Source organism: Musca autumnalis, unplaced genomic scaffold (genome assembly GCF_047663935.1).
Source record: "Musca autumnalis isolate F117 unplaced genomic scaffold, ASM4766393v1 scaffold_4, whole genome shotgun sequence".
NCBI classification, from domain to species: Eukaryota; Metazoa; Arthropoda; class Insecta; order Diptera; family Muscidae; genus Musca; species Musca autumnalis.
This window is the reverse complement of record NW_027411977.1, coordinates 209,321,531-209,337,692: the sequence shown is the minus strand read 5'-3', so window position 1 is coordinate 209,337,692 and position 16,162 is coordinate 209,321,531. Positions and strand designations below refer to the sequence as shown.

Below are 16,162 nucleotides of genomic sequence, written 5' to 3'. Positions count from 1 at the left end.
CCGTCCGTCTGTCTGTCTGTCTGTCTGGCTGGCTGGAGCGCACGATAACTCTCGAAGGGATGAACCGATTCGGTTCAAATTTTGGCTTTCGTAATATTTTTTTTGTCCAAACTTAGTTTAAGTTCGAAGATGAGCTATATCGGTCCACTCCTTCCGGTACCTCCCCCACAAAAGTTCGAAAATGTTCGGAAAATTTGTACGCACGATAACTCTTGAAGGGTGTAACCGATTTGGTCCATACTTTGCCCATCGTGGAGCGTGTACCAGACTTAGATCAGGTTTTAATATGGACTCAATCGGTTCACTCCGTCGGGTACCTCCCACACAAAATTTTGGAAAAGTTCAGTTTAGGAACATCTCTCGAATCGCTTTGATTTTTGCTTTAGCAACTTGTATTCACTGCCCTCCATACGACGGTATAAGTTTCATCAGGGGCAAGTCCATACTTCCTGAGAAAATAGCCTGAAAGTTGCAAAAAACCCCTATGACACCGTGTGAGGAGGTTGGAGGGCAAAATAACTCTCGAACAGGTCTGCCGATTCGGTCCAAAGTTTGGCCTTAGTAATATTTTGTCCAAACATAGTATAAGTTCGAAGATAAGCCATATCGGTCCACTCCTTCAGGTACCTCCCCCACAAAAGTTCAAAAATGTTCGGAAAAATTGTGCGTACGATAACTCTTGAAAAGAGTGGCCGAATTGGTCCATACTTTACACATCCTAATATATCTACCAGATATAGATCAGGTTCAAATATGGACTATATTTGTCCACTCCATCCGGTACCTCCCACTCAAAATTTCGGATACATGTTCACTTTAAGACCTGCTTTCGAATCACTTTGATTTTTGTTGAAGCAACTTGCATTGCTGCCTCAATTGCGATGGTAAAATTTGTTTCAGGGGCAAGTTCATACTTCTTGAGCAAACATCCCTGAAGTTCTAAAAAACCCCTATGGTACCATATGTAGTGGCTGGAGATCCATTCTTTTTAGTATCTCCTCCGCAAAACTTTTGATATTAAATCCTAATCAACATTTTTGTCAGTTCAAACGCCCAACATTTTTAGAACTCCCTAAATACATGCGTTTTTTGGAAAAAAATTGTTTCAATATACACGGGCTGAGGGTATATCTCTGTCGGCAAAGCCGACTGATACTTTTTTACTTGTTGTATGGTAAATGACGCAAAATGTTGTCTGTTTTAGCAAATAAATGACGAAACAGCTCTAAATGATGAAAAAGTTGCTAATGTAAATTGGACATTAGCAAACTAAGCGATAATTGCATGATTATGGCAAAACAAACAAAACCACATCAAAAGCTTGGAAATAACCTGAAGGGTTGAAAAACTTCTATACAGTAGTTGTTTCTGTAAACATAATAAAGTAACAGCTTAATAAGAATTTACGTTACAATTCATATTTTTAAATTAACGGAAATTCATCTAAACTAACATAATCCTGTCAGTGACACTCTTAACAGTAGGTCTGTCTGGCTACTCAAAAGTTTGCAACAATTTGTGCAAATTTTTACAAAAAGTTGTCTATGTATAACTCACGTTGTCTCTGTTAACTCTCTGTTATTCATTGAGAACTTGCAAGTTTTTGCTGGAGAAATTTCTTCTAGAAATTGTTTATAGCAGTAATAGGCATCGGCAAGCATTTCTTATGATCATGAGTATACTATAAAGCCACACTTTCATGGCTTTTGGGAGAGGTTGGAGGTGAAGGAGCTCCTTCGTCTACGCACTCTCCCAAAAGCTGTGAAAGTTTCGTATGAAAGTATCAACGTGTGGCTTTAGAGATAGGGATGACGAACAGAAGCACACTTATGCTTAGTTTATATTTGGCGTCGTTTCGTGATTTCGAAGGCGTTTCGTGATTTCGCGCGGAATCAAGCAAAATTTTTCATGATTTCGCATACAAAAATGAAATCATCTCATTTCGTGATTTCAGCGATATCAACATCGAAATCACAGTACACATGATATACAACCCTGCTTTTGCCTAAAAAAGTACCAAAAGTTGCAACACTTTTCACGTATCACAATAAACAAGGTAGATGGTCAATTGCTGCAACAAAAAATTTTAGTGTCAAAATTTGTAAACAATGTGAAAAAAATATTAAATTACTTTGTTACAATGCTATTTTTCATTGTGTTCCCGTACTTTTTTAATGGTAATGTTAGAAAAAGAGCGAATTGTCAAAAATTGCTTCCCAATACAAATTTCTTAAAAAATACGGGAACGAAAAAATGACGGAAATTGCAAAAACTCCATCATAAACAACTTTTACCTATCAAAATTTATTATAACGATGTCTCAACAATAAAATCATTTTTTTATTTTTTCATTTGTTAGTACTATACACAATTAATACGATATATAGATAATTTTACGATAAGTTTCCAAATAAAGTTGTAAAGTTCTATATTGTCGTATATTTTTGATGATTAATTCAATTTACAACAACTTGTTTTGAAATTTCGTGTGCGATCAGCTGCGCATATGCATCTACCTTGATCATTGTGATATGTTTGAAATCAACAAAAAATAAATGTAAACATCGGGGTGTATTTCAGGATTTCGTGAAATCCAGTGGATTTTGGAGCGCAAGTGTAAACTTGGCATTATAGCCCGTTTAGACTATACCCTTATAATGATTAAGGGTATTATCTTGATTTAAGTGCTTAATCCACCCAAACCCACCCTGATTTACCATACAAAATTAAATCAACTCAAAATTTGGATTTGTTTTAAATCAAATGTTAAATCGAAATATTTTGACATACAACACTGCTTTTTGCTCCTAAAAATGCAACTGTTGCAGTCTGTACCAATATTGGCAACTATGTTCATGTGTCGATTATTGACTAGGGCTATGACTTTTTGACCTTTTTTCTCAAAAATGATTTCCTGTAGCGAGAGTGAATGAACTTTTGCCTATTAAAAATTTGATCCAACATTTTTTTCCTGTTGCATGAATAAGTGACATTTTACCTATTAATGACTAAAATAATTTTTATTCCATTTAAATATTGAAAAAGGTCCCGCACAAACCACTTTCAATTTATGTGATACATGGAATAAAATGATATATATTGGCCTGTTCCCGTACTTGATAAAGTGGTAAAAGTCGTAAAAGTCGTAAACGATTTTTATATAAATTGTGTGTACGGGAACGCAAAATGTGTAAAAGTGGTAACAATTGTAAAAACTTTTTAGTTCTGGAACAGAGCTTATGTAATAATATGACGATAAAACAAAAGTTTATGTCATTCTGGATATGCCGTGTGGCTTTTAAGATTGTTTTAGTTATTTATGTGCTAAAGTGACTCCAAAATTTTTTTCCAAAAAGCTCATCTATAAAAACTTTAAAAGCTTTTTGTGCGTGAGCTTTTTTCTATCGAATCACCTTGTATTTAAGATTGTATCTAATCTTATGCAAAAGCTCATCAAAATATGGCACAGGGATGTGTGGTTGTAAAAAAGTCATAACCCTATTATTTACATTTTTCAAACAACTCTAAACACATACACACAAAAACAAAGAAGCGGAAAAATAGAAAAAATATTAAATAAAATGGATGTAGCTTTAATTTAATATAAATTGTAAACAACATATTTAATAGCAATTTGTCAGATTATTTTTTTCAGTATTCCATTCCATTTTTAATTTTCAAGCAATTCTTTTTGCAAATTCGCGTATGTATACGTAAACAAAGATCAGCTGACTGGCATCTTATATCATTTTAGACTAGTCTAAACAACTAGGATTTGAAAGTTGGATTTAGAAATCGAGTCGATTTAAAATGACTAGTCTAAACGGGCTATTACGCTGTAGGCAAAATCGTGTGGCTTCGTTCGTTTCAAGCATTTGCTGTTGTTTGACACAATATGCCTGTTCGATAACTTCGCAAGTAAAAAGTATTGCAAGTACTTGTAACTACTTCTCATTTCTCTTTTACTGAACAAGTTTGTTATCGAACAACATTTTGTAAAAGTTTGTACAAATTTGTACAAACTTTTGAGTTATCGAACATACCTAATACTAGCAACATTTTTAGTAATTACCTTTGATGGTGCCCGAAGCTGGTCTTTTTGTTTTTATTTGTCTCCTCGAATTTGAAACGGTTTGATATCTACCAAGGGACATTTATAGAAGGCAGAAGTGACAATCAGCTGTATTTTTACTTTTTTTGTAAATTTGGTTTTCAAAATCTAATAGGGTCTACTCATGAAATTTGAAACTTCGAAATTTGCTACCATAAAATACTTCTTTTCATCATAAACCTGTAATAAAAATTACCTACGCGAGTTCTGAATGCGTTATATTCACATTTTGATTCAAATTTGTTCTATTTTAGATGATTTTCGAAATGTATTTATGTTTTTCCTGAAAAAATTGTTCGAACGACCCTATTATTCAATATTTATCTTTGACAATTAATTTTCAATACAGTGTTAATCACCACTGGGCTCGCGAGCGGTGTCTGTGTGAACACATACAATCTCAATAGTGGTGAGTTTGAACGTTGCTCTCACCACCGATCATCTTCTTTGTTTTAGCAATGAATTAACCCACCCGATATTTATCTAGAGAGGGACAGATAATCTCGTGTGTGTGCCCAATACAAACGCAGCGGTTGAATTTGTTTTTGCTGGTGAACACTGTTTCAATAACAACAATGTTGTTTTTGTAAATTTGTTAGTTGTTGTAATTCATGCATATACCTTATATGAATTTGCCTTGATATCTACAGACCCGAGAAAAAAAATTAAAAGAAGTTCTACCTTGACGACTTGAACATTGAAGATGAAGATTGGCGAATTTTTGTTCTTCCCGACAAGAGTTACAACTTTGCTCCTTTTGACATTATGACCACAAATCTTTGAGAGCCCATAGTCGCAAAAGTGCAAGTGATTGGGGAAACGCCTAGTCACGTGTATTCTTTTTTTGGTCTTTTATCAGGCTGCGGTGTCAGAATGTGCTTAATTTATTATGTATCAGCTGTATCAGGATTTCAATAGAAATTTCTTCGGATCCAACGCTTCGATTGATTTATTATTTCGATTGACAATTCAAATTTCATTCGTCGTAAACTATGATGGTTCCGGAAGAGAAGATCTCAAGAGAGGTAATACTCTTCCCATCATCTGCCATTCTAGGGTTACTCCACAATTTATAGATTCAAATAACTTTCGCACCTATTCAAATCAGTTAAATCGACTTCACAAAACGTTATCATTCACCATCTTCCTATCATATCGGTAGACATGCCATAATTAGTTATCTAATTAATGTCTGAAAGCCGGTAAAATTCCTATCATGACCTGGGCTAAGATAACCTGTATTGAGCTTTAATAATAATATTTGCCCATCATTATAACATAAAACAAATATTAGGACTTTGGACTCCATGGAGCGTCATAAGTTAAAAAGACTTTAAACTGGATTTCTCATTTGAAACAATTTAGATTGCTTTAAATTGTTTTTTTTTAAATGTACATATACATGAATATCGTCACTTGAGTTATTATAAACATATGTATTAGCTATTTATTTGTCATATCGTGATTTAAATATTTTTTTAATATTCTGAACTTCAAATGAAATATTCTGAATATTAAAAGTAATTCTGAATATCAAATGGAATATCTGAATTACAAATAAAATATCTGAATTTCAAATGGAAGTTCTGAATTACAAATAAAATATATGAATCTCAAATGGAATTTCTGAATTACAACTGCTATTTTCTAAATTACAGTTGAAAATGGTATAGAGCGATTTCAATGAAATAATACGTCTGTCTGGTAAGCCAAAAATGTGTAACAATTTGTACCAATTGTTGCTGGAAGTCGTCTGTTAATAGAAAAAGTCAACAAAAGAGAGCGATTCGAGATTGAAATTTTGACAGTTCTTTTACTGAGAGTTTGCAAATTCTTGCTGGACAAATTTCTTCTAGCAAGCACTTGCAACACTTCTTCTTCCTACAAACAATAAATCAGCTGTTTTTAATTTTTCGTTGATTTATGTTTGTGAAAATTAGCTGTGTTCCTTTACTTTCCTGAGGTTACCAGTTGTTACCATTTTTAATCTGCAAAGCGTTCCTTAACTCCAAAAAGTGGTAAAACTGGCAGCAATTTTTAAGAGAGTGAGAGAGGAGAGAGGGCACAAATGCCTCTCTCTTCTACCACAGGCTACCAGACAAATTTCTGCATGTAAAAAATAGCAGAACTGATTTTTTGAAGTTTGTTTGACGATTATTTTACAATGAATAAAAAATGAACGAAAAGCAGAAGAAAAAGGCGAACGCTGACAAAACAAAATTAACAAGTAAGAAAAGCGTTAAGTTCGGTCGGGTCGAACTTTTTGTACCCTCCACCACAAATTTCAGCCATTTCGGTGGATTAATGGCCACAACCATCAAAATACCGAAATTCGGAAGGTACCGTTCTATGGGGGCTATATGATGGAGTGGACCTATACCTACAAATTTCTGGGGGAAAGTTTTATACGCCTAAAGAAGGCTAAATACCAAATTTCAGCCATATCGGTGTGATAATGAGGCTAAAACGTTCAAAATATCGAAAATCGGGAGATATTGTATTATGGGGGCTATATCAACACGTGGACCTATATAAACATTTTATGGTAGAAATGTTTCTTAGCCTCTGGAAACACAAAATACAAAGTTACAACCGATTCTTTGGTCAAATGGGTCTAATACATTCAAAATATATTAAAATGACGCGTACTTTATATGGGACCTTATATGGGGGCTATACCAAAACGTGGACCTATATAACCCAACTTTGGTAGGAATATTTTTTGGCCTCTGGAGACACAAAGTACCAAATTACAACCAATTCGGTGGTAAAATGGGCCAAATATCTTAAAAATTCCTTGAAACGACGACGCGTCACGCGTCATTTTGTATGGGGGCTATACGAAAGCGTGGACCTACATAGCCCGCTTTCAATACCAAAAGTCCTACGTAAATATAACATATTTTCCCAAAATTTCATCAACCTACGTCAATCCGTTCGGACGCTAGAGTGATTTCCACAGACGGACAGACGGACGGACATGGCTATTGCACGCTGATCAAGAATATATATACTTTGTGGGGTCTACAATGAATATTTCGAGTAGTTACAAACGTAGTGACAAACTTAATATACCCCCATCCTATGGTGGAGGGTATAAAAACTGTGAAATAAAATAAGAAAATTGAATTTGTATGTTTCTTTTTGACATTGCTACCAGATCTACCATTTTTTCGTTCCTTTACTTTTCTGGTAAAACTGGTCATGAGAGAGCAATTTTGACAGTTTTCTATTTTACCACTTTTACCATTAAAAAAGTAAAGGAACAAAGCTATTAAAAACAATTTTATTGCGGAAATAGCAAGCCAAATTGTATTCTTTTTTTTTTTTTTGAGAACAAAGTTGCAAAGTGGAAAAATCCTTTTTTGGGTCATTTTTTTTTTATTTTTAATAAAATAAAAAATTTTTGTTTCCTTTATTGGTCGACAAATTTTTCTGTTTTGGCAAGTCAGCTGGTTTTTGCTAAGAAGGTGTCTGTTTACTTGTTACAATTTTCTATCAAAAGAGAATAAAAACTCCTTACTCTCTGAGAAAGTTTTTAATGGACAATTCTTGCTGGGAAAGTAACCAGACACACTTAATTTCATTAAATGAGGCGTTCTTAGATCAAGTTCCACATTACAGCAATATTATTACAATCTTTAAAATTACCTAGTATGGAACCCCATCAAAACAACGTATAATTTGATTAAATTATTTCTTTGAAATTGCTCTAGTGTGGACCGGGACTAAGAGACCTGATGAGGTCATGTGGCGTTGACCGAAACTATTGTCTTCTCTGCCTTTCTCGAAGGCAAATTAATTTTAAATAAGTCCCACTTTAAAAACTGTTGCTTTAAAATTTAAAAACAAACAAAACTGAGAGTGCATTGCATTACAAATAATAATTAATTTTAATTATTACGGGATTTTTGTTTTAAATATTCGCATAAATACATTTTTAATAAAGTAAATTATCAAAATATTTCATCTAAATATGTGAAACAATTTATTGACAAAGTTCAGTGTCGTTCAACGAAAACATGATAGGGTTATTCTGAACGTCAATTCCCCGTGAGTTTTCTCACCTTCTCCTTTAAGTTGAAACGGCAGAGGGACAAAAACATAATAACCCTCGATGTTATTAGCTGTGTCTTTTTTAAGTGACAATTTGTTATAATTATTACGAAATGTTACTAAATGTTGTCTTTTTTTGTGCCTTATTAAGGCGAAGGTGATATTTGAATTAATTCTCTTTCGAGTTGAGCTGTTATGACCTAAGAGGTACATTGAAAAATTTTGACAGTTGTTCACGGAGAACTTGCTAAAGGTTTCTGGAAGAATGTTTGGTAGTAACATTTTTCAGGTTCAATCAGCTGTTCTTTCAAATCATCTGTTAACGATCACCTGCTCAATGCTTAATTAAAAAATTACTACAAATATTGCGATTCAGCTATGTTTGTTAATTTTTTTATTAATCAATTAATTATTCTTTGTTTATTTTACTTAAAATTGAAGAACTTTTTCATTACTTTGAATTTAGTTTTTCTTTCATACCATACACCTTGTCCATATTTACATTAGGCAATTTTCCTTGCGGTAATTGTCAGTTTGATGGAGAGAGGGATGAGGCATACGGTAACCCTTTGCCTCTCAACACCCTCTCTCACCTACAAACTGGCAATTGCCGCAAGGAAAATTGCCTAATGTAAATTTGGACCTTGTTTCATACATCGGTATCAATAGCTTTGTTCCTTTACTTTTTTATTAGTAAAAATCAAGGCACATTGAATAAGGTAGCCGACTCACGCCAGCTGATTGAACATTGCTTTGTTGTAGCAATTCGCCGAATCGGCTACCTTCTCTATGTGCCTTGGTAAAAAAGAAAACTGTCAAAATTGCTCTCTAATGAATAGTTTTACCAGAGAAGTAAAGGAACGAAAAAAATGGTAGATCTGGTAGCAATATCAAAAAGAAACATAAAAATTATTCTTTTTTGTTTTCTTTTATATCACAGTTTTTAATTTTGTTTTGTCAGCGTTCGCTTTTTTCTTCTGTTTTTTGTTAATTTTGTTCTTTATTGTCAAATAATCGTCAAAAAATATCGAAAAAAACAGTTCTGCCATTTTTTACCTGAAGAAATTCGACTGGTAGCCTGTGGTAGAAGAGAAAGGCATTTTTGCTCTCTCTCCTCTCTCATTCTCTTAAAAAATGCTTCCAGTTTTACCACTTTTTGGGGTTAACGAACGCTTTGCAGGTTAAAAATGGTAACCTCAGGTAAGTAAAGGAACACAACTAATGTTTTTGTTTTGGTAATCAAACTAAATGCTGTCTTTTTTTACTTTTTTCTCTATTTCCGTGTGAAAGAGTAAAATCTTTCTTACTTTCTTAAAAGAAGTTACTGAGTAAATCTTACTGAAAAAGTAATAAGACACAGCTATTATTCATAGTTATTTACAAATAGGAATTTACATCAAACTAGTTTTGACCCATGCAGCATTTAAGTTGTCAATTGCATTGAATATCTGTCATCTAAAACATGTATGGGGTTATTCTGAATGAAAACTCCCATTGACTTTTGTCTGCTGTTTCAACTAAACGGAGAAAGTGAGAAAACTCACGGGGAGTTCTCAGAAAAACCCCAGTATTTCCCCCAAAAACCCATGTTTTAGTTGCCCATATAATTTATGTTTTCCACTTACCCAATCTTAAAACAGCCATTAACATTTCAACAATTCCCGATATTAAACATAATAATATTGCATATGCTGGGCCTGAATTTAAACCAAATCCCGTATGGCGACTAGTCATCAAGGCCAATAGTGCGGTGGGACCAATTGTCACCTGACGGCAACTGCCAATAAATGCATAAATTATGCCACCCACAAAAGCCGAGTATAAACCATACTGAAAAAGAATTACAAAAAATTAGAAAAACTAATATTAGCCAAAAAAGTTTATTACTACTTACCTGTGGCTCCAAACCAGCCAGTGTGGCATAAGCCAAACCCTGCGGCAAAACAGTAAGGCCCACTGTTATACCAGCAATTAAATCAGACAAAGCATCTTGTCCCGTATATCCCTTCAGCCATTTGAGACCGGGCAATAAACGATGTGCTAGCTCTCTGGTTTTCATTGTGTTGCTGAAAATAGACAACAACAACGAAAATAAATAAACAATTTGATTCAATTAATTCAAGACTATAGTCGAATTTTTTGTATTGAATAGCAAATAATGGTGATTGCAGCAATTGCAAGGGGCATTTATGGTGTGGCATTATTGTCATATTTTTAACAAAAAATGCAGGGTGATGATGGCGATTGACACATGCAATGCAAAAAAAAAAATGACAAACTCATGCATGCTACACCCTTCGTTAATAGAAATTGTGGATATGCAATCTCTCTGGACATTGCCCGTGGCGTTTTTAGGCAGGCGAAGAGAGTCCAAGCATAGATGCATCAGCTATACAGTTTTGCGAAATGTCAAAAATATTTTGCGAAAAAAGCGATTTTTTCGAAAAATTTGACAGATTGAAACCAATCATCTGTAGTAGGAATCTCCAACGCATTTTTTGTTTACCCACACAAATCACTAAAATTAAAACGCTAATAATTTCGGAAATTAACGAAATTTGTCGGTAAGTTAGCAATCAAAATAAAGTTGTCGATAAGTCCTACTGATATAAACAGTTTTGCTAACTTTTATTCATACTTTTCATTCATAATTTTTCGTTTTAATGTGTTAGAGAATCCCACACCTGGCCGTTTTACGCCACCCTATTATTTCATCATGCTATTATTTTTTTTTTTTTGCATTTCTAAATAGTACACCCTAACAAATAAAGAAACATTACAAAATAATATCAACAAAAGATAACAAATTTATTGAAAATAACTTTAAAATTGCCTCACTTGTGTAGGTCATTATTTTCAATTACTATTTTCCTAATAATCTGCTGGTATTATTTTCAAGCAGTCGATGAATAGGAAAATGAATAGAAAATCAAGTGTCATTATTTCATTCTGACATAACGATAACTTTGACGTAGATAAGCACTGCAATTGATTATTCAAAAATGTCGAAATATTAGCATATTAGTAAAAACATGACCAGTAGTTTTACTTTGTATGGATAATAGATAAATATATAACACTGTGCAACATTTTTAAGGTGATCTTGTGCAAACAATTCGAACTGACGATTTTTTGAAAGTACAGACCCAAACGACAAGAAACCCTAGTTGGGTTTTGTTGTGTCAGATCCAGCTCGAATTTTATGGCCCCATCTAAACATGGTTAAATATTGAGTTTTTAAAGAAATTCGGGGCTATATCTCTGAAACCAATGCGAATCTTCTTCTGACCTCTGAAGCAAATTTGTAGATAAGAACAAGAATAAAATATTTGGAGAAATAATGAACTCAAAAACTACTGTATTGCCTCAAATTTCAAAATATATGCAAAAATTCCACAATTTCTATACATTTCGCACCGTATCTTCAAAACCGTTTATTTTTTCTGAATATATTCTTTTAGAAAAATATTCCCTGGAATGTAATACACAACTCTTCAGAACATGCCATTGTTGTAAAATGTCTCCACGCCGTTGTTTTCAGTACATTTTTCAACGACGATTTAATAAAAATGTCAATTATGTAGTGAAAACCGAAATGCGAGAATAAACTGTTGGTGTGAACTGTGTTTGAAATACGTGTTGTAAAACATATGATGCAAAATACCGCTGAAACAACATGAAGTAAGCATTTTAGAGTTTCAGAGTGTTCTAAAGAATTGTTGAGAACTTTATTTGGAAGATTTTTGCAAAAGGTTACTTGGTTCAACTCCCAATAGTTTAGCCGATACTCACCAGAATTTCAGCAATTATGTAAAATTGTCAATATTTTATAGATTTTGATGCCCTAGATGGAGTTTTTCTATGTGGTTTTTTTGTGGTTTTTTCAAAAGATAAGTTCCAAATTCCAAAGGCCAAATTCCTATTCGTTTCTGAGATAACGACCTGATAAATGCAAAAAAGTGCAGATTTAGCCCGGTTTAGATGATGCCATAAAATCCGAACTGGATCTGACAGGACAAAACCCTACTAGGGTTTTTGTAGTCTAACAGCGTGTTTTTGTAAAAAGTTTTTGCCCATTCGTTCGTCGATTTCATGAACGAAGACACAATTTGGTTTTCATAGCGGTTGACGTTTGTATTCGTGTGACAAACAAATGAAAGCTTTTTATTTTCGTAATTTTTTGGTTTTCGTAACAAAATCAGACGAACGAATACGTCAAAAATAAACGAATGGAAAAGACCCATCGGTTTGAATGAAAATTAAATAATTTGAGTAATAAATGGCACAAAACACACAAAAACTGGAAGGGAATGCAATTTTATTTATTTCCGTAGAAGCACACGCGTATATGCACATCCGTTTCTTCATATTATCACAATTATTTTTGGGCAAATTTGATTACATTTTTTTCTTATTTTTTTGTTTATCGGGGCTGCCATCAAGTAACTCATTTTACGTGCAGATGCCTATGCAAAATTCACAAAATAAGCATCATGGAAACCCTGAAATATAAAAGCTTTTATGAAATAGACGAAAGCTTTTAGATAAAAACGAATGGTTCGTAAAATTTTACAAGAACCAAATTTTGAACGTATACGTTTTAGTACGAACGGTTCGTGTGACAGGCAAGCATTTTTACAAAAACACGCTGTAAATATGTACTTTCAAAAAATGCATACTAGAAGTTGTTTGCATTTTCAGTGTTGCATAGTGTAATTATCGAAAACTGTGATTGAACCTACACAACAAATGTAGCTGATTTGTATGAGCTTTGTTCCACAACCTGGAAAGTTACAAGTTTTTGATATAAAACTTGCAAAATCTTGCACCATTTTTGTTAAGAGAAAATAAACAAAATGGCTCTCTCTTCTCCTATTTTCTGCTAGACAAATTTAGCCAAATAGAATCTGACAGGATGTTTGCTGGCACCTGATTGGCTGATATGTTGATTTTGACATTTCTAAAACAAACATAGTTCATGTGCATTGCAGTCAATGTATTGCTCTGGTTTGGTCAGTCATCGCGACTGTACAAAAACTTTTGTGGCAAATTGCTGTGCCGCTCCTCCCTCTGCAAATGGTACGATAATATCAAGAGACCGACCATCGATGACCCCCGATGAATGTGTATACCCTACTTGAGGGTGATAACGGGGTGGTGCTCACAAGATCAACGTGGGCTCAGAGTGTTCCCTCACTTCAACAAGCATAACATTTGAGGCCCGATTGTACTCAAACTTTGGCAATCTTAAATTCTAACAAAACTAAACCTTTAGGTGCGTGCCGCATAAAAAATCCGACATCGATTTTTTAAAACCGCCCTAGTGCACTCACAATCACGGTAAGTCACAATTTACATTGGGCGAGTTTACTTGCGGCAATTGTCATTTTGTAGGAGAGAGAGGTGAGGCATATGGTAACCCTTTGCCTCTCAGCACCCTCTCTCACCTACAAACTGACAATTGCCGCAAGTAAACTCGCCTAATGGGACTTTACTTGGCCATAGCCTTGGATTACGCCCACATATCTAATGCCACAGAGTGCGCAAATAAATTCTGCCAGAAGATAATGGTTCATCCAATCATTCGAACAACCCTTCGGCAATACCGAAAACTACAACGCTAGCCAAATCCACGCCAACTGCTGAAGTCGAAGTAATTACATATTTCAAAGGCAAAGGTATCTAAAGCTCATGGTACTAAAGCATCTTTCGGGTCATTCGAACAAAACCTTAAAAATACCAGAAACCCCACACCACTCCACATAAGTGCTGAAGTCGAGGTCTGAAAAGTTGCGCGAAGCCGTTCCAGTTTCCAAAACCAGAAAAACCAGCTAAAGCAGAAGAGTCATATCGCTCCATCTCCCTGTTGTCACCCATAGCTAAGGTATTAGAAGCACTATTGCTGCCTAACCTCGCTGAAAACCTACATCTTGATGATCATCAAAGGCACATAGCACAGCAATGTCAATGGCACCGGAAGATCTGACAAAAGCATTTGGCAGTATCGACCACTCGATTATTCAATATCGTAATTATCTCAATGGAAGCAGACATATGCGGAGCTCAAAGAGCGTACATCGACATGTCGTAGATTCAAAATGGGCATATTACAGTGTGGAGTTTTGTCGCTGCTTCTGTTTAATCTATATCTTGGGCTTCCTGCTTCTAGGCGTTAAGATAGTCTCCTATTAGGGATAGGTAATGGAAAGCAATAATCGATTTTTCGACTTTTCGATTTTGGTCTAAAACTAAAAATGCGATTATTTGGTCTGGCGATTATTATACTTGTCATAAAACTCGATTTTCGACTTTTTCATAACCGCAGAAAATCGATTATGATCGATTATTCGTCGATTTTCGAATTTTCTTTTGAAAATGTAAAACCGTCAAAACTGTAAAATCGCCAAGTCAGCAATCAATGCGCAAACTCGAAAATCGATCACAAGATAATCGATTATGCGATTTTCCCTTCAGCCAAAAGTCGACTACGATTTTTAAACTTTTAACTGCAAAAAGTCGACTAATCGATTAATCGAAAGTCGACTTACCTATCCCTATCTCCTATGCCGATGGCAGCATGCATCATCGTGGTAACCGGTGTTAATGTAGATGAAATAAGTGTCACAATGAACCATACGATAAAGTTGCTGCTTTGGATATTACTTTTATGGCCAGCTTGGGAGGGCAAAATGGGCGTGTATCCATCTTGACGTCCAGCTGAAGAAAATGATCTAGAGAAATTACAACCCGCTTTTCCTCCTTCTATAAATTTTTGCACGTATACATAATCTAATTTCTATGTGGCACCAGATGAGCTAGTTTCCTATCGAACCTTCCCCTCCGACGAGCTAGTAGGCCGGTCCTCAAGTATGAGCGCTAGCTTCAAATCTACTAATCGACATCCTAAATCTTGGTTGTATGTTACATATCAAATTATTTTTCGCCACCATCTCTGCCTTCATGCAGGAAAGAAAGTTGATCATATCGCACTATGTGTCTACAGTTACCCTATTTACATCCTGGACGCATGAATTGAGAACACAAATAGAGATCAATGTCGAAAATAAAACCATCCCTACCGTCCAATACCCCAAAATCCTCGGTGTTTTGTTTGATTAATTTCACGAGACAACGTGCTTGCAAGACAGTTCCTATTGACCCCTCATCTGCCTAGTCACCCCAACCGTCGTATAGTGATGCAGGATCCACCTCCACTACCAACTTACGTCAACTATTGCCAATAGCTGCTGGTCTGAAAGTGCTGCACACTCGGACGGTAATCAACGGATATTGCCTTACACAACATTCTCTAGCAATTTCCGACACCGAGAGACCGCCAGAACTCTCCTGCCACAACTCCGACCTGGATTGAGTAATTATTTGAATAATTACAGAGCAAGAATAATTCCAGACACACAAAGTCAATACCACAATTGCCAATAGTCTGCGCAGAGTACACATCACATATTTTCTTGCTCAGCCAGGGTGAGACCTATGGAATGGCCGGCATCCTTAATTACACCCATCATGCTTACACAAGCCACATATTGCATCCCTGCCAATGAACGGAAAGAAACAAAACGATTCCCGTACCAATCACACAACGCCACAAACTTTTCAGCTTCTCTGAATCGTTTCATTCTCACAACCAAAACAAAAACACAAACTTTTCAACGTAAAAAGATGGAAACCGTACGATTGGTGAAATGTAACTTCGGCTATGCTTTGCCAAGTTGTTTCATTCACCACCGAAACGACAAGTATTTTTGGGAAACGTTTGCCGTGCGTTATGGTCAATGACACACTCAGACACACACACACACATGTGATTGCTTAATAACCCTATAAGTTAGCATCAGCATACCACAGTGAATTTTATCAACCACCAAACGTTTTTGATTTATTCACATGTGTTTAGTACTATTCCGTTTTCTATCTGCTCTTGTGGAGTTGAGTACTTTTCGCTTTTCGTTTTGTTTGCACTCACGAATGTAA

The 16,162-nt window shown here is 35.1% G+C and overlaps 1 protein-coding gene across 2 annotated transcripts in view; it reads right to left on the bottom strand.

Moving 5' to 3' along the window:
- Positions 1 to 16,162, bottom strand: part of LOC141402239 (sodium-independent sulfate anion transporter) — a 73,934-nt gene that overhangs the window by 16,402 nt on the left and 41,370 nt on the right. For both annotated transcript variants that reach the window (XM_073983131.1, XM_073983130.1), the window contains exons 2-3: positions 10,062 to 10,233; positions 9,793 to 9,997 (exon numbers count right to left, since the gene is read on the bottom strand). In XM_073983131.1, coding sequence (XP_073839232.1) covers positions 9,793 to 9,997; positions 10,062 to 10,226 — 370 coding nt within the window. In that variant the 5' untranslated portion in view covers positions 10,227 to 10,233. The remainder of the gene's footprint in view (positions 1 to 9,792; positions 9,998 to 10,061; positions 10,234 to 16,162) is intronic.